Source organism: Gallinula chloropus (genome assembly GCF_964237585.1).
Source record: "Gallinula chloropus genome assembly, chromosome: 2".
Lineage (NCBI taxonomy): Eukaryota > Metazoa > Chordata > Aves > Gruiformes > Rallidae > Gallinula > Gallinula chloropus.
Window position 1 is genome coordinate 56,158,677 of NC_140086.1, and position 19,628 is coordinate 56,178,304.

General features: G+C 38.9%; 1 protein-coding gene across 1 annotated transcript in view; it reads right to left on the minus strand.

Moving 5' to 3' along the window:
* The window catches only part of PIEZO2 (piezo type mechanosensitive ion channel component 2), a gene marked incomplete at both ends in the record, with an annotated part of 304,315 nt that overhangs the window by 51,440 nt on the left and 233,247 nt on the right, over positions 1-19,628 (minus strand). Inside the window, 10 exons of the mRNA XM_084260620.1 lie at positions 941-1,100; positions 3,215-3,311; positions 4,499-4,742; positions 12,598-12,763; positions 13,239-13,340; positions 13,484-13,688; positions 14,492-14,692; positions 16,248-16,373; positions 16,555-16,731; positions 17,641-17,851. Of these exons, the coding sequence (XP_084116746.1) occupies positions 941-1,100; positions 3,215-3,311; positions 4,499-4,742; positions 12,598-12,763; positions 13,239-13,340; positions 13,484-13,688; positions 14,492-14,692; positions 16,248-16,373; positions 16,555-16,731; positions 17,641-17,851 (1,689 nt within the window). The remainder of the gene's footprint in view (positions 1-940; positions 1,101-3,214; positions 3,312-4,498; positions 4,743-12,597; positions 12,764-13,238; positions 13,341-13,483; positions 13,689-14,491; positions 14,693-16,247; positions 16,374-16,554; positions 16,732-17,640; positions 17,852-19,628) is intronic.

Sequence of the window (19,628 nt, forward strand, 5' to 3'; positions counted from 1 at the left end):
AACTACAAAAATTAATTACATCACAGATTATCCTCCTTCCCATAATATCTCACCACTTTCTGAAGAAACAGACCTTTTGGTATCCTTGTCTACAGTGCAGAATTTTGTGCAGTACGGGCAGCAAGGCATGTCCCATTTTAACAATAATCCATGGAGGGGCAAGAAGAGGAGGATGAAAAATTCCTCCCCTTTCAGGAAATGCAAGCCAAATTTTGTCCTCGCACACAGAAAGAAATCAATGTCCATGGCTACTGGGGACAAACCCAAAGAAACCCACAACCAAACAACACATTTAATCCAATGTTGACAAAATTAAATCCTTAGAAATCTTTACTGAAATTAAAACCAGAATTTCGTTCCTGATCTGCCTTCTGATTAAAAAACATAATGGTTGTGCTAGTGATAGCTATGAGTGAATGCTTGTGGGAAAGTATAAGTAACAAATCCAAAGGGCCTTCCACACACTTCCTTGACACACCTAGCCAGTGTTCAGTGGTGTGATGCTTCCTGAGTCCTTGTAGTCAGATGTCATGACTTTCTTGTATTTTTCCTCAGGTGACACTTTTTGAATCCTGATTTCTAAGGCCCGTTTTCTCACACAGGCCGATAGCAGTGTTTTCTTTCTGAGGGTTAGAAACTCTGGCATTTGCCCTCATACATGCTGATGTTGAGAGAAAGCTGCAGCAAACATCAGCTTTCACAGCTTTTAACATGGGCAGATGGTGTTTGGTAGGAAAGATGGTTTAATTTCTATCAGATTCTCAGTTACATTGTTTTCTCCCGCGCTCTTTGTCAGAGTTGGGTTTGCAATTATGAATTTAGCATGTATTGTTTAAACCAATGTTAAAGGACTCTTTTGGTATTACCTATCATTAAAAAAAGTACCACAGTCATGACAGTCTTGAGCTGTTACATTTAATCTTCTAAAAATGTATGTTACCTTGATGCTAGGATCTGAGAAGCTTTAATATCTGCAACCACATGCAGAAAGTAGTAACTCATGAAGACTCTTCTTTGCAGCAGCAGGAAAGCAAAACATATACTGTCCCAAATGATACCTGCTTCTCCACTGGGCAGCTTACAATCTAGATTGTTGGTTGCTGGAAAAAGACACCATGAGTATAAAGACTGTTGCATTAAGAATTCTTTTACAGTGTTCAATCACAGAATCACAGAACGGTTTGAGTTAGAAGGGATCTCAAAGATCATCTAATTCCAACTCCCCGCCATGGGTAGGGAAAGCCTCCACTAGATCAGGTGCCCCAACGTCCCATCCAACCTGGCCTTGAACACTGCCGGGGAGGCAGCAGCCACAGCTTCTCTGGGAAACCTGTGCCAGGACCTCACCACCCTCACAGGAAATAATTTCTTCCTTATATCTAATCTAAATCTACTCTCCTTCAGCTTAAACCCATCACTCCTTGTTCTATCACTACATGCCCTTGTAAATAGCTCCTTTCTATCTTCCCTATAGGCCCCTTCAGGCAGTGGAATATTGCAATGTCAATTAAATAAGAATAGCCTTTAAAATTATTTGAATTGAGGTGATTTAATTAGTTTTTACTTAAGAAAACTGACATGCATTTCCAGTTGAAGTATATTATATTGTCTTTTACAGATAATTGTAAGCTTCCAACAATGCTGTATGACATGAAAATTGAGAATTCACCAGAAGGGAACCATTTGCAAACAAATTCACCCTATCTATCCTAATAAATACCTGAAAACAAAGAATGGGAAAAGAAAATTTTTTTATTAGCCTGAGATATTTTAGTAATTTTTAAAATGGCATATTGCAATTTTTTTAAATCAGTTACTTTTTGTGTCATTTTTCTATTATGAACACTAAATTTCTATTAAGAACACTATCATTTTTTCAAAACATTTTTGAGTACCACCAACTAATATTTTATTTTTTTTCTCTCCACAACTCAGTTCAATGTTTCTTTCAATCACATAAGAGAAAAAATATCTGAAACCACAAAACTGCTTCCTTTGAGGTAGTGGGAGACAGGCAGGAAGGAAATCCCATATCGTCTAGATTTTGGCTTGAGCTATTTCTTTCTGGGTTTTTTTGTTTCTTTATTCTTTAGAAGATACTTCTCTTGGGGTTATTAAAAAAATAAAACTGAGTTTTATGGAGCTAGACTATAAACCAAATGGTCTACACTGTCCTACAGAAGGGAGTAGAAGGACTCAAGGGACAGACTGTGGCTCAGAGCTGGCCTTACAATCAAGAAGGTCAAGCTCCAAGAACTTCAAAGCCTGCTGTGCTTGTCCCCTGATGAGTCAGAAACTTCATCTAAATTTCTGTTGTGGCTCAAAAATATTTGGATAATACAAGAACTACTGGACACCATTTATCTTGTGGATTTGTGTGTTTGTATTTCCTTTCTTTTCCTCTCTCCCCTATTAAGATCAGAAAAGAAGACAGGAATTCAGAACTTTGGTGCCGACACACTAGGATGAAACAGTTTTTTAAATTCAGGAAAAAGAAAAAGGAAAAAAAATTAGGTTTTTTTAACTGTCAGGTGTCAGGACAAAGCTGAACCAAATTAATATCTCACTGAGAGGGGGCATGTTTTCCTCTCAATCCTTCATTCCCTTCTCTCACTTCCATTTCACATACACTATCCACTCCTTTGCTGTTATCACCATAAATATGAGATAATCATGGGGGGGGGGAAAAAAAGAGAAAAAGCCTAAACTCACTATGTAGAAAATGTCTACTTTCATGTTTGCTTAACCTCAGCTCAGTGATCTGAACTGGTTTACCCTATGAGCATCTGAACATAAGCACTGGCAGACAGTGGCAGTCTGCAGCTGGGCACGTCCCTCTCCTTGCTGTGATGGTGAGAGGACAATCCATCTCCAGTTGTACAGTGAAACCATACCCTCAAGGATCACATCAGCTGCATACGCAGGGAAACTGTGCTAAGGACTGGTATCACCAAACTATCCATTTACAGCTGGTTGTGGCTATGTGTGTGTGAGTGTTGATAGTTCCCCCAGTATATGTATCTCCTTTCATTCAATATTATCCGTGTTCTTTCTCACTAGTCAATATGAGACCAAGCTGCATCAGCTGAGCTTTCAGGTACAGTATGTTCACACAGTCATGTATCAGGAGGGGGCACCACTTAAATACAGTAGATGATTTTGAAGGTGATTATTCATTTGTAGAAAATTATGAAGAAAATTAAGCTGTACTTACGAATACGATAGCCTTTAACTGTACAAGCCAGGCTAAATGCCTGAATCAACCAGCAACTATTCTTAATTAGTGATTCAATGTAGCCACATGCTCCTATCTGGAAAGTAAAATAAAACCAAACCAAACAGCTTCATTTAACAAAACATAGAAATAAAGATAAATATTCTACCTCTTCAGATTACATGAGAATATTGGGACTGCCATTGGCTCTATTATATCTCATTAGTAAAACAGAGATTAGAATAAAGAGTGTCTTTACCAGTAACACATACCACTTTTAAATAGCAAGAATTTTCTCCTTTCATTATCAGTGAGATAGGAGGTATGTGGGTTTTATTTGTATTTTGGCAGAGAAAGTGATAGGTTTGGTACATGATGGGATGCGACAGCTCAGCAACTTTTATAAATCACCGACTTAATCTTGCAAACATACATGGACAAGCTTAACACAAGCGTAGCTCCACTGAATTCCCAAGCATAAAGCGAAGCACATATGTAAGCATTTAGAACATTTGCAAATTCAAACCGCCCATAAATCAATTTTATTTCAGTACAGTGACTTATATAAATGTTAAAAGAAAAATGCCTGCTTTTTGCAGTCCAGCACTAAAAATGTTCAAAGCTAAAAAGCAATTGCCAGGAATAGATCTAAATTTCTCTCTCACAAAGTTTTAAATAACTGTCTTGCCTCAAGATCCACCCATAAGAGTTAATTAATGTAAGAAAACCTTTAATATTTTGCAGAAGAATTTGACATTTCACTATCAAATATACCTGTGTTCTCCTGAATTCCATGCTAGTTCTGAAGGAAACAGGAATGCAGTTTGTTACTTTAGTTAGCTTCACTAATTACATTGCATCACTCGACAACTGTATCTAGTACTTGGCTTGAGAAGTCTAGTTGTAAATACAAAGTTCAATTGAGTATGCACTATTTATTGACAGCGTGACTAATCTTGCGCTTCTTGCTAATTTCTCACTCCACTGAGATTTTCACAAGACTTCTAAGAAGGGACTTTACTAGACAAAGAAACCAGAACCTGGCCCTGTGAAAACAGCTTGTAACCTTTCATAGAGCCAGGCTGAATACAAGGGTGCACATGTTCCTATAATGTACATGCGTTACCATTCCCTGGGCATGCACTTGCAGCTTCTGAATTAAAATGGAGCCTGCTTTGCACTTGCAGAAGACTGTGGTCCTGGAAAAAGGACTACTCAACACACTGTGCACACTTCCAATGAAACCAAAATGCTGAAGACAGAGGAAAGGCTGGAGTTGCTTACCGAGAGGATGTTCTTCATTGTGATCACAAAGACGTTGTAGGCAATCAGCCAATCCCAGTAACGCAAAATGCTCCTGATGGGCTTCAGCAACAGATCTCCACCAAAGAGAAGGAAATAAAAGCAGGCTACCAAATAACCCATGCAGAATATGCTGATCCTTGTCGTTCCAGTTATGAAGATTATAGTAAGCACAAACCAAAATAGGTAACTAAATATTATCACCTTATACATGTCTAAGTAGGACCTGGAAGTAAAAGAAAGAGAAAAAATTTACCATTTTCTGAGGGTAATCTCCTCTGCCTGTACTACTGGCTGACACTTGTCCCTCAGGCCTGATGAGTCACCCATCTCACTTCAGCATTCGGGCACCTACTTAAGACTAACACCAAATCAGTGGTTCTAGCTCATTTGTGGGTCTGTCTGGTTTAGATATTCAACTCTAGGTCATTCATGTGCATAAGCAGCTTGTTACACCTGGGTAGGGTGTTTTGCATCACGCAGGATCTAACCATATAGCATGAAAAGAGGGAAAACGTGGTCTCATCAAGCTTCATGATAGAGTGATATTAGCTGGAAATAGCATTCTATGCAATTTAAAAGCTATCTGAGATCATCTTTTAAGAAGTCTGAGCAATACTATGGCAAGTGTAACTTCTAAAGCCAGCTACAGTACTCCTCTGCAAACAATTCTGTATTTATTGGAAACATCTATAGGGAATTCAGTCTAGTTAAAAGCCTAGTTTTCAAAGACAGGTGCTAAAAATACCTTTCTCCAATGGAGATCAACTGTGAAATTTTTGACGCATAAAAGGCTTCTACAGTACATAAATGTGATAGAATTTACAGAAATGTTTGCCAGGAAGCTACAAGACAGAGTTATCTGAAATCAGCCTGGCCCACAGTAGGAAAGGGTGAGAAACAATTTGATATTTTCAGATTCCTTAAAATCTTGACTTAATATTGACTCAGTGAGCTTTCAAATAAGAGTATCTGCCAAAAGCAACACCGAATACTACATATAGCTAAACACTGCAAAACCTACTAATTCCTAGTTTCCCCCTGTCTCGTGTTTTGATTCCAGATGTAACTGTGTTTTTAAGGCCTGTTCACCCAGCCTGTGAAACTAGATTTGTCAGGAAACCAGGCAGGGAGACAGCACTGTAGGAGTACACATATACCTAAGCCAAACCATGTAAGGAGTAAATGAACTAAACACGCTGTATGAAGCCACATAAAAAGGCCCCTGCTGCTTGATGTTCTTAGGCTCAGAACTTTCTAGGAGTATGTATTTATAGTCCTACATTTATAGGCCTGTATTAAACATTTCACTTGCTGAAGCCAACCAGAGAGGCATTAAGCAAAAGGTAATGAGAAAGCCCCTTTATGTTTATTTCCCACAAACATTTAAGAAATCTAGGGACTATTGACTGCGAAATCTAAAAATATCATGACTTCAGAGATGCTACTGTTTTATGGGTGATAAAACATTAACAAAGAATCTGTACGCACTGGCAAAATAAAGAAGCAGAAGATAATCAGTTGAACAGGTATTCACTAACTTAATATACACCAGAAATGGTGCTCACACTGTTTCTCCAGCAAAGCCAACCATAATATTTGGTGTTCCTTTAATAATAACTATTGATGTGTGGGATGGATAGGAAGAGATCACTTTCCTGATACTGCTCTAACAATTGTAATATTTCAAAAAACCTGTCCTATGCTACTATCTTTTTGAGATAAGCTCAAACTAGAACTGAATTATCAGACAAACAAGAATATCTTAATACTCTTCAATGAAAATTAATTTTGTCTCTTAAAGACAGCTGGAGCTGTCTGAATCCAAACTTTCCAATTTATACACATGGCACCTGGTAGAGTCACAGTTCACCAACAGATACCACCCTCAGATTAAAACTTCCAGAAATTAGAAAGAATATTAAAAGGAAGACAGGAATTTAGGTATTTTTAACACTAATGTTAACAATTTGCTTCATTTTAGAAGTCATCTAAAATATTAAATACATCTGTTCTCATTTTCAAAATGTACGTTAAATATATTTACATGGACTTAAACCAAAAAAACAAGATTTAAAGAAAAGCATCTCAAAAGGCAGGAGGCAATACAGCTGCATCGTGACAAATGATGTAGTTCTTACGGATGGAAATAATCCTGATTTTTTAAAAATATGCAATTACGAGCAAGTCCAAACATGAAAACAGCTCCTAGAATTCACCCTGAAGTAGACATCTTACAAAATAGTGTTGAACAGGTCATACAGGGCACACCTAACCAATGAGTATTACCAACCATCCCAGGTTCTTTGTGTCCAAGAACAATGCCACATCTAAGACAATGAACAGAACTACACTTGAGTAGTCTGATTTCTGAAATAATGCTTCTTTCAGTTGCAATCTGCCAAAGCTCCTTGTTTGTTACAGCATGGACTTATGCATCTCCTCAATTTTCATTAACTGTTAATAATGATACATGTAGGTCAAACACTGTGAGAACAAGAACAAAGACCCATCTTGGAAGCAGCCTCTCAAATCACTTGACACATTCTCAGATGCAAATCTTTAATTCTGTGTCAAACCCCAGAATGTAAGGAAGAGTGGAGTTTCAGTTCCTTGCTCTGGAAATTATAATGCAATAGTGGGAGGGCAAAGCACAAAGCCAACCCAACAGTTAAAAAGACCCTATACCAATGCAGAAGGTCAGTCACGTTACTTAAGCTATGTTTGAAAACTTCATCATAGACAGCAGAAAATGCTTAGTCTTGGACAGCATATACCATAATTTTATGCTTTCACTGCAGACCACACAGATCATTAGTTCAATGTCATGTAAACCTTCCGAGCCTCATCTAATGGTCTTTAAATCCACATCCAGTCATAGAGAGGAGAGGCCACCCCTAGGATGTGGCATTTGACAATACACCTAGGAAAGCTGAGAACCAGCTGCTTCCCAAGGGGACAGTCCCACTCCTCACTTCTGCATTCCAGCCCTTTCATCACCTTTGGCTCTTTCAATTCATTTAAAGAAGCAAATTCACAAAAGTTTATTTATTTTGGGGGAGGACAGAAGTAAGAGATACTTTTCTGCCCATTCAGTGTATGAACCAGTGTATGACCCTACTCACTGCTGGAGAGATAAATGCAAAGGTGGGAGTGTGTAGCTGAGGGCTGGGGATACAGCCCCACACCTGAGAAAGATGAGCCACTACACCAAGAGCATCAAACTCTGGCTTTTTGTAGCACAGTAGCTTCTGAATGAGAAAATATCAGAGAAGATGAATGAAAAATAAAAAATGTTGATTTGCCAGCTGTGTCATTAGCAGAACTCACTGGTACTTTGCATAACATTTTGGAAAAAATTACCGTATCACGTTGCTCAAAACCACAGAAGACAAAGTCTGAAGTTCATTCCATCAAAGCTATTGTAATCTCAGACCGCTCTCCATATCAGATGATCTGCTTTTCTTTACTATAGCTTTATTAGTATTACCATAATTGCTTCAATATTTTATTTCCACGGGAATTAATGTTTAACTGTAATACAATCCAGCTGGTCGTGAAAGATTGCTCTAGGTGTACTTGTCTTCCTGGCATGCCTAATGACGTGTCTGGCTGTGGCCAGTCTAGTATCCGGACTTCTGCCTTCAGGCACCGAGAGGTGTCGATGCTGTGGCTGATAACCCCTTGGAGGAAACGAGTTTCTCCTCAGCCAGAACTTTGAAGCTTAGGGAAAGGACACACAGAAAGAAAATACTGTACTGTTGCACTGACCAACAGAGCTCAATGCTTCTTCATGCTGGAGGAGCAGCTGTTACGTCACTTCATTGTCTTTCGTTACCATCTACCTGTTTTGCTCTGAGTGTGGCTTCCCACCACCATGTAACTCCAGGGCTCTCGTGCAGCTCTGCTGATGACCCAATTCTTCAGGCATATTATCACCACTATAAATATGCACTATGTAAGCTATCTCTATGCTCCAAATTTCTCCTATCTTTCCCTTTTTTCTTTTATTCTTTCTTAGCAGACTTTGTGACCTTGTATCACAAGTTGTTTGCCCTTCCAATCCCAACATCACTTATTGCTCACAAAGCCCCCACCCCCAAAAGCCTTTCCCTATAGCTCCATTTCAGTCTTCAGATGGCAGCTTCATTCATTTCCCTTTGCCAATATCTATAATGAAGCTTGAGAAAATTGACTCCCCTATTCCCATGGACTTCCTTAAATTTAGTGTTGTGGATCCTATAGGTCTCAGTTACTACTCAGTTTTCATCAAGCCCTCTCCCAGGACTGATATTCTCTTACTCTCATACTCTTACCAGTGAAATCCTTCCTTTGTGCTTCTATCTGCTTTTAAAATTACCAATTTCAAATCTGTGCTATTTATAAAGGCTCATTTTATTAACACCAAAATGTTTATCTATTTTTAACAAAAAGCATGACTGGAAGCCTGCAATGATGATTTGCAGATCCTCTCTCATTACCCTAAGCTAGAAGAAGTGTAGTTCCAAGAAAGGCATTACAGCTGCCTTCAAGAGATTCCACCTGACTCACTTCGTGATGGTTCCCAGGGTGCAGGTATTAAAGGCGACAGTTCAATGACTGACTGTTAATATTGTTTCTGCTCTTAAGAGGAAAAAAGTAGATTACAACCCCAAAACTTTTTCCTCTGTCAATGTCTAGGAGAACGTCTGAAAACTCCTTGGGAACTGAAACAAGGATTTTCCAGCATCAGACTGTGGGAAAGGATTATCCTCAGTGAAGTGACTTTAAATCCTGTTTCATTTTAAAAGCTCCTACTTCTAGTCTTCATTTTTGTTTCTGTTTCAAAGGCCTTTGGTTGTGCACTCCCTTGGGGTCAAGCACATATCCCCTGAGAAATCTGGGGGTGGAAAACCACGAAAATTTCAGGAAATCTCTTCCTTAGACTGTATTTATCATTTCTGAGCTCAAGTATTTCTCCAGAGAGAAGAAAATTAAGCATTTAGAAGTATGTTCTTTTTCTGCCATTGTTTATATTGCAGTTAAAAGTTTTTTATCCATGTGTACTAGAACAGTGACCAACTGCCATCTTCTCAAGAGAAGAGACACATCAGAAAGGGTGCTTCAGTCTGCGATGGCCACTTCTTTTACATGGCAGTAAATACATATCAGGCTTCTCAGAAAACATAAAAACTAAGCAGTATTTTTTTTAATGCTTTGCAATTTATTCATAACCAGGTTGTCTTCAATTATTTGGCTGTTTCTGACTGGCTTCTGGAGAAATGTCATTTCTCATTTCACTGGCTTGGATAAGCTTTGAAACAAGTTCTTGTCCATGTTACTAAATATTTAGACCTTTCTGAAACTTCTGTGGCAAAGTGCAAGAAACGTTTTTAGGCAAAGTCCTTTTGGTTCCAAATTGTCTTGAAGGGAGGCCAGATACATACATTTTCTTCTGAGGTATATATCTTCAGTGGATTCTCCAGAGCTTGAGAGTCCTTCTTTTTAAAGATTTATAATCCCTAATAAAAGATTCAGTCACTTAAGAGACTGTCCAGCCATTCTCTGGTGCTTCTTTGAATCAAATTAGGCATTTAAGACTGCATATGCACAGTGCAACCTCTCAAAAATAACACCATCTAAAGCCTGGGAAAATCTGTGTTGTAGAGAAAGCATTGGAGGAGATACTTAAAGGCTCAAAGAAAGGAAAGATACCGTCAAGAACACAAGTTCTATTACGCAGTTCATACTAAAGGAACGTCTCTTTATACCTATGTACACTGCTCTACAAGTGCATTCCCATCGCAGATTCAGGAAGCTAACATTACAAACAGCAACAAAAAAGAAGTTACAGTGTACCTGCCCAAGGATCTACAAGAAAGGATATAGTAAAAAGGCATGTCCTCTGTTCCTGAAATTAATGGGTATTCTATTCATGTGGTGGATTTTTTCAAACACAAATGTCCCTGTTCTGTTTCTTTTTGTTTCTGTCTCTGCCTTCTACTTATTCACACAACATGAAACTATGACATGTAACAGTTGCACAGATTTCAGTATTTATCTGGAGCGAGTACCAAGTGATCACAGTTTATTTGTTCAGCTCACCACTAATAATGCTACTATTTGATTTTCACTTTTTATTTTTTCGTAATCTCCACCAACACTACTACTTACTGCTTAACACAAGTTGCAGGCTCCCAATTAAATGGTTAGATATCGTTAATCACCTATACATTGGTCTATTTTGTCAGCACATGCCAAGTGGTGTGATTGAATGGATGTGATGCCACCAATGACTTCAAGCTGATGCATACCATACGTATGAATCAAAATGCAGAACTTAACCCAAAGGATTGTGCAGAGGCAGCAGGCCAGTTCAGCTTGGACTTTGCTTTCCATTATAAACCTGACTGATTCCCATCCAAAATCTTCAAAGAACATCCTCTGTGCTTCAAGGTTTTCATGCTTGGCCATTTGGGAATATCTTCTACAGATGACCAGAAATACCTATCAGATTCCAGGGAACTTTGAAAAGATGCCAAAAGAGGCTGCTTTAAAAAGCAATGGGTTTCTTGCTTCTTTTTCCCTTCTGAAGATATCCTTTAAACACATTCTCATCATTAACGAGGGTTTTTTTTCCACAATTTTTTTTTTTTCTGGACTAAGGGAGAAAATTAATTCTTTTCTTCTGCCAGAAACCGTGTCACTAGTGATGGTCTTTGCCAGTGACCAATCATATCTGTGTGCCTGCTGCAAATGCTGTATTAGTTTTTGCTAAGATAGAGACCGCTGCAATGGCAAGAAAAAAACCCTCAGGCTATACCCTCTACGTGTTCCTCTCATCCAAGCCCCATTTGGCAGATGTCTTTTGGAAAGCATCCTAAATTGATGGAACTCTTTCAAGAGAGATTATGACTTGCCTCTTTCTGCTTACGCTACTGGATCTCGTGCACTGGGTCTACTGTGTTAGACTGGAAGTACTCAAGGGGGAGAACTCTTCACCCCTCACCCAGAAGTGGTTATAAATTCCTGGGTAAATGAGTCGATTGAACCTATTTTGATGGTCTCCTCTTCAAAGCTATTTCAAGATAGATTTTGTTACCAATTCTAACAGAAACAGCAGGACCAGCTCAAAGATCATGAGAAGGACTTTTGGTGATAGCACTTTTCTTGTAAAAAGAAATAAAAGTTTATGAGCAAAAGGGAGACTTTTCTAGACAGTTCATTTTGTTTAAATTCCTTTCAGACTCAGGCATCTGTTGACAACATGTATTCACGTAACAAACACCTACTCTGACAAAGCACAAGAGCTAAGAAATCCTACTCTTCCTACTTATCCTTGTAATATGGCATCATACTTTCAGAGACACATTAAGAGTATGCCCAGCACAACTCAGGAGAGCTGAAGTAAACTGTACTTGCTGAAATGACCACATAGAAATGGGTCCACTGTTTGAAGATCATCCAGAACAGACTATCTCAGGCTCTGCCACCTATATTATTCACCTTCTTAAACAACCTCTCATGCAAGTTGAGAAATGGGAAGACACTCCAGTTTTCCTTCCATGACCATAAAGGTTCTTATGCCTAGATGAAATAGCAGAGGATAGTCTCTCATATTAGAGTATTGTTTTGGTTCCACTTAGACAACAACTCAGCAGGACACGACCAACAGCTTTGTGGGATTAAACACGTACCTGGTCAAATTTAGACTATAACCAATTCTTGCTAGTATGCCTGTGTTTTGGGGAAAGACATCATAGTACTGATGTCCACCATAAACTCTGCCCCACAGGGCATTCATGGAAGGAACACATGCTTCTAGGCAAATTTATTACTGACTATTCCTCTGGAGAGCACTTAAACATTCAGCAGTGCTAGGAAGACTTGTTTTCATCTGCCCTTTTCTCAACCAGGAGCTGATTAAACAGAGGCTAACTATCTGCAGTCTCATACAGCAGTAAAAGTTACGTTGTGAGATGGGTACACTCATAAATATAAAATCCAAGTAAAACTGGGAGCTGTGAGAGTTACTTTCACACTAGAGAACTTTACAAAAAGGAAGCACTGTATTTTCCAAGTGTTTAAGATTCAGTTCTTACCGGCAGTGAATGAAGTCAGGAACAGGATTATGCTGGCTAAAAGAAGCTGCATCAAGATTCATGCAAATTTCCACATTGTCTCCAGCCATGATTCGTACTGCAGCTTTATTTTCATCCTCAAATGTCTGCCTTTGTAAGGATGCACACAGCAGCAACATAAAGTCATCTAGGAGAAAACAGTAGTTGCAAAGAAAAAGTCATTAACTTAGGTGTATGGAATGGTGGTGATATATTATAATGTATTTATAAGACTTTTTTCACTCACTTTGAACATCCAGGACTGTGCTATTTTAAACACATTTAACGCCGATTTGAAACTTATTAATGTATTTAGGGTTTTTTACTTGTCATCTTTTATTGTTTTTATTGAGAATTTAACTAGAAAATGGGAAATAATTTGCACATTTTGATGCAGCTTTATTAAAAATGCAACAGAAATGATACAGAGAAAACAGGTACAGAAATGACTAATTCTTTGAATTTTTCTACTACATACAAAGCCACACTTAGTATTCAATCTCCCACAGAATATGTCAACTTGCTACTGACGAGTAAATAACAGTCTGGCTTCAAATTACACTGTATGGCTGTTTTAAGCAAAGGGCACATAAACACTTCTAACTATATGCTGAAATGCTTACAGACAAGGAAGACGGGATTTGGTCTCACAATGAAGTCTGGAAAGTACAACCACTTTATGATGTTGGAGTTGAAGTTGGCATTACCACTTCTCCATGGATAGTCTGCATGACAGAAGCACACAAAAATGCAGTCAGTACTTTATAAGGATTACTTCATCCTTTTCTTCTCAATGCTTATCAGTTTTCCATCTCTTTTCTGTGAAAGCAGGCAGCAGTAATTGTCCATAAAGAGTAAGTGTCCTTACCTTTACAAGGAGCAGGTGGGATGCCAATGCAAAGGAAGTACTGGAATGTAATGATGCATGCCAGAAAACAGCAGTATTTTGGCCAGATCTCTGCAATAGCTTTTCTTCTACGTCGATATAATACAGCAATCAGCCAAAAGGCATGAATCATGGCATAAAAATCCATTCGTTGACCAATTACATTCACTGATAGAAGAAAACAGGTCTGTAAACGAAGTAAAGAAACATAAGCAACTTTTGCAAACTGATGGCTAATCAATGAAGCAATGATAAACTATTCCAGATCTTAACAGAATGCCTGGACACATGCTGGGGCTGGCTGCAGGAACCCTGTGTGAGCCGACACACTAGAACAGTTTGTATCTCTCCAGCAGCACTCTCCCTGACCCTAGCCCATCACCCCAAATCTTCAATCCTCTTCTAAGAGTGTCAACTACGTGAATACAGCACTAAAGCAGGTTCCCATTATGTGACATCTAAAGATACAGAATATAAAGAGCATTGTCACAGTAGCCTGTATGTGAAATGTTCAATTGTTGCCAAGCAAAGCACGTATTACACAGCTATATATTTTGATAGCACTTACAGATGTGAAAAAGAAGATGAGTTATTAAGAATAACGACGACTAAAGTGTATCCTCATGTGGAAACCAGGAAAAAAGAAAAGGGAACCTGCTTTGGCAGGGGGGGTTGGACTCAACGATCTCTTGAGATCCCTTCCAAACCCTACAATTCTGTGATTCTGTGGATTTAGACCATACAACTTCTATTTGCTATAGACAAATCCAGTCAATTGTTATACAGCAGCTTTAGTTCTCCGTTCTTCTAAAGCCTCTGCATCCTACAGCATTTCTGTTCTCTGACTCCACTTAAAGCAGTCTCTTCTCTGAGAGCCATGAAGCATGTGTCATGAACTATGTTGTCAAACATAGTTCAAGTTAATATTCAAAAATAACACGATCAATAGTTTCGGAATGATAGTCTAAAGGAAATTAATGTATGACTTACCTCCAACCCAAACTTGTAGAAGAAATAGTTTATGAAATACTTGACACAGTTTACCAGTCCATCATCCAGATGTGCTCTTGTAATATCATGGAAGATGGTTTTAGTCACAGGTGTGGTAAGGTTATTTCGACATCTGTAGTACTCTTGATGACGGTAGATTGTAACTTCAAAAGCCAGAATAGCCAGCATCAGTAAGTTGTTCTATGGGAGACACAATCAGAAGAATATTAAATAAAAATCAAAACCACAAGGACCCATAAATTTTTCTGATAAACATAAACCCATGAATAATCAAATGGGTGAAGTGAGAGGGTTTTTTCTCTCAGCAGGGAGATTTGCCCTATGCTCAATGGAAAAGAGGTATTAACCAACTCCATAAGCGGGTTAAAAAGACCAGCACAGAGAGACACCTTCAAGGAAACCATAACTGAAGCTGAAGAGGCAATCTCAAGATCTCTGTTCACTGAAAAATATTTGGGACAAGAACATCCTGAGACACATGCCATTGTTGGCTTATTTTTGTTTGGGCTTTGGGTCGTTTTAACAAGAAGATTTTTGGGTTTTTTTCCTCCCTGCAAATTGCTGTCCCTGTCCCCTATTATTGCTGGGGAAGGCCTTACACACTCCACCGCAGACAGCGTCCTTGCTTCAACACTGCAGACATTTTGAACATCTGTTATTAATGGACCAGAACAGAAACACACTGAGGCTTGAAGCTTGGGACTTTTAGGTCTAGCACTGAATTGAATGCCTCTGCGTAGAGGAATTTTATTTGCAAACTCAAGGAAAATCCTTCTAGAATAATTTCTAATCCTAAAGCATTACCTGTTTACATCTGTAAAACTCCTAGCATCAAGCTGGACACCACAAGGCAATTTCACCCTCCATGCAGAAGCCTTGGGTCTGTAATTGCCCTTCCCCACATATATTCTTAACTAGGAGAGGTGTGTGGGTAAGGGAATGAGAGGCAGAGGCACTACCAGGGCCCGGTATGTCGACCACCAGAGCTTAACAAGTCTTTCCTACACAACCAAAGCACACAGAGATAAGGTCTTAGGGAAGAAATGAGGAATAAATTTAGTTAGATCAAAACTTGATTTTGTTCAGTCAATAAATTTCTGACAACCTTATACTGTGTATATGAAAATTTAGAGACTTCTGACATTAAGAAGAGACACGCAAGGTTTTCCCCTGGGAGCTGGCATGTTTTTATTGTAGGTGGGTTTTTTTAATCAGGACAGGAATAATAAAATATTGCTCACAGGCATCAAACAAAAACAAAAAGAAAAACAAAAGACCAGCCATTTACTAGTGTCTGAATGAATTATTCCCTTAACTCATATTTTCTAAGCTGTGGCTAAGGACTAAGCACTTAAAAAATTAACTGCTTATAGCATACACTGTCATTCAAAGCAATTACTCTGATTAGACACATCAGTCTTTTGCTACCTGAAAGCGATGTACCTCTTAATTACTTAGAGTTCTCAAATACCACATTTCTTGGAGTGCTTTTAACAGATGGTAGAGTCAGAAAACCATACTTCTACATGCAGATTATCTTAATTGGTACTGAATCCCTTCTGGAAATGTCCTTTGTAATGGATACAGCTTTCTGCCATCTCTTCCCCTCTGTACTTCCTTATTATTGATGGCTTGCATTACATTTTGTTTCTGTGGCAGATGATGTATCGCAAAGACATTGTTAAATTCATCACAAATAAGAAAATATCTCAGTACAGAAAATTAAAGAAGTTACCCGTAGGTACACAAGCAGAGGATAAGACTTCCTCAATCCAACCCACTCCGCAGGATCAACCGGCCCGCTGTAAAGGACTGAGGTTTTGAGTTCTTCTAAATTTACTTTAGTTTCATTCTCTCCTGGCTAAAAAGGAAATGCAACAGTTTATAAAAAATAATTAGTTTAAGGCTGCTTGGGGAGGGAATGTTAGCCAACAATAAAACATCAGGTGAACTGCAGTTTTCAGTACTTGATAGACTTCCTTTTGCTCTTCTTCATCGAAGAAGGCAGGTGTCAAACCTTTTTGATATGCACTTGTACTCACCAATGTACAGTTACTTGAAAAAGTGCTGGGATCAATAGAAGTGAGCTGGTACAACATTTTGCAGACAATAATCACACATGTCCAAACAGTGCAGATACTCGATGCCAATGGGCGAAATTGAGCATATGGCAAAGCAAGAGCCCAGGCAATTAAAAACACAAAGTTAAACAGAGACACCTGAAAACACAAAAAACAGGATGGGAATTACATGGAGTAACAAGAGAACTGAGAAAGTCTGACCTTTTCCACAGTAATAATTAGAAAAAAAAAAATCATTCAAAAGAGAGGGACATAAAGAAATTCTGAGAAAAATATTGAAAAAAATGTACAACAATATTCACAATAACACAGGCACAAAGTGGTAAGCAAAGAAGGAAAAACTTTATAGTCAGTTTAGAAAGCACATTATGTCCTACATATTATTAATACCATTAGAACCACAAAACTGCATACCCACCCTGCAAACAGACATGAAACACAAAGACCACATGCTGGTTCTGTTCTTTAGTACACATGAAACAAAGAAGAGATGATATAGATTCCTGTGTCTGTCATCCTCTCAAAATCCCCCCCCCCTCAAAGATGCAATAAAAAGGATTTATTAATTTTGTTTCTCTTAGTGAATCCTGCCCTACTACCCTGTCAAAGGAATGGCTATGTCAGGCAGAGAACTTAGACTGCCCACAGTAAAGGCACAACCATGTTCCTGTTTCTTCAGCACCAGACCCAGTTTAATTATTTTGTCCTAAATTTTCCTTCCCAATGCTTTTCTACACTCTCAATGGATGATGCCCATGTCCATGTTGAGCAGGGGAGGGATTATCTCTCTCAAGTCCAATGAATTAGACTAATAAAACCTTAGTATCTGGAGAAAAGGGGAGGGCTGAGAATATCTAGGCAGACAGAATATCACTGTGGAAGATGACAAGGCTGACCAATGGCAGCTGTGAAGTCCAGCTGAATCCCACAATTTCAGTGAGGTCTGACATGAGGAAGGCATCTCCCTGTGCTTGGTTGTGCCACTGCACAGCAAATGCTGCCAAGCCTCCAGCATGGGCAAGATTTTGACAGTGGGTGTTTACTTGCCTCTTTCACTGTGACCCAGATGATGTAAGAGGAAACGATTTTGATGATGTGCAGCTCCAAAAGCCACCACACAAAGACTTGCATCTTATGGAAATACTCCAGGAATTTCAAAAACAGCACTGTAAGGCGGTCGATCACCAGATGCCACTTGTTCCTTAAGTCTGCAGAGATGTTCAAGCAGAATCGTTGGGAGGAGAAAAACAGAAGGTCTCTGTAAAAAGGAATGGTCCACTAGACAACAATGAGCTTTTTTCTTCTTCTCTTCCAGGCTTTAGAATAAGACAGGAAGGAAGTTAAATGTAAGGCCCAGGGGTTAACTAAGACAAAATGGGGTTGAGGCTCACTTAGCTGTGGTGCTTTCCTGTCTGACTCACATACACTGAAAGGACTCCCCACTCCAAAAGTGGTGGTGGTGGCTTCCCATGCCAATTGTGGTTTTATTCCTCTCTAGCAGAGCCCTTCTTGGGCTCCATTTTCCTCCAGTATCTTTGGACCTAAGCTAAGGGATCCCATCCAGAGACTGTATCTGAGACACTCCAGCACTGGCCCTTATCCAGCTCATTAAGAATAGGATTTTGGTTTATGTATGGAAGCTATGGGTCCAGTCTGTTTTCAGAAAGCACAAGCTAATGCTATTCAGAAAGCTTTTCGGCCAACCTGGAAGAGATCCATATGCGCTAGGAGTAGGATTCTTGTCACATGGGTTGAGACAGCTACACTACAGATGCCCTCATATGTCAGAGTTATCTAAACTGCTTTGCAAACACTCTCCTAGAGTGTTGATTTGTGCCATCCCAGGCCAGGGGGATGCCATCTAAAGCAGGCAAGACAAACTGTAGCTCAGTTCAATATTTCTCTCAGTTGAAAAGAGAATTTTAGCAAGTCAAGATCCCGAAGCTGAGTGACAGTATCCCTTTGCAGACAGTATTTTGCTAAAAAAGCCATCCTCCCAAACAATACCCCAAGTATGTGGTAACATCTATTACATATAAGTATGTATGATGACACATATGCTGAACAGTGCTCTCTAGTGCCTCCTTTGATTGTGGGCTGGCTATAAAATTGTTTTACCAGGCTGGTATACATTAGTATAACATCCTCACATTGTATTAGGGGCTTCAGAAGCACTTCAGAGATTAGGAAGGAATTTGCATGCTGTGAGAATATTCTTACAGTTAACATCAGAGACAGGAACATTTGCAAGTGGCACCAAAATACAGCACCGTCTAAACTGATAAAAAATGCAAAGGAGTTACTAGCTTCTGTACGTAAATATTTCAACTCATCTGGTTATCTTACATACTAAGCAAACCAAGATGGTTATTCTGTGCATATTTGTGTGAAGGACACACACGCTTGTGTGGAAAAGCTGACTTTAGCAATACAGGACAACCAAACTCCTTTTTTTTTTTTCTTCTTTTTTTTTCCCCTTCTTTTTCTTCAACCACAATTAAAAAAAAAAGTTGAGTGATGTAGATTCCAGGAGTAGGTAATTAAACCTCACAAAATTATTGCGGTATAGAACTCTAATCCTGCATTTGTACTTTTATAGGCCTAATGAGTGTGCTTAAGGAGAATCTTTATTTATAGAATTAGATGTTCTCACTCTTTCTTTGCATTTATTTTAATTTGCAGAGCAGAAACCATGCAAAGTATATCTAGACAGTGCTAGTTAAGGGGAGCAAGCAGGTAAGGTATTGTAGCAAGCTCTGTCTAGTATGTCCAGCATTACACGCACAGGAATTATAATACAGGCCTGACTGCATCCACTGAAAAATTGTACATCACTGTGTAATTAAACCTGCACACATAACATGTTAAAATAATGTCAAAACTCCAGCCACATGGATATATAGAAATGATATAGCTCTTTGGTAGAAAAAAATGTGTGTACTGTGTGAAGACAGATCACGCATGGCAAGCAGCACCTCATGCTACTGTCAAGCCCCACTTGCTGTGGTGCAGAAGGGCACTCAGGGAGAAGGCTA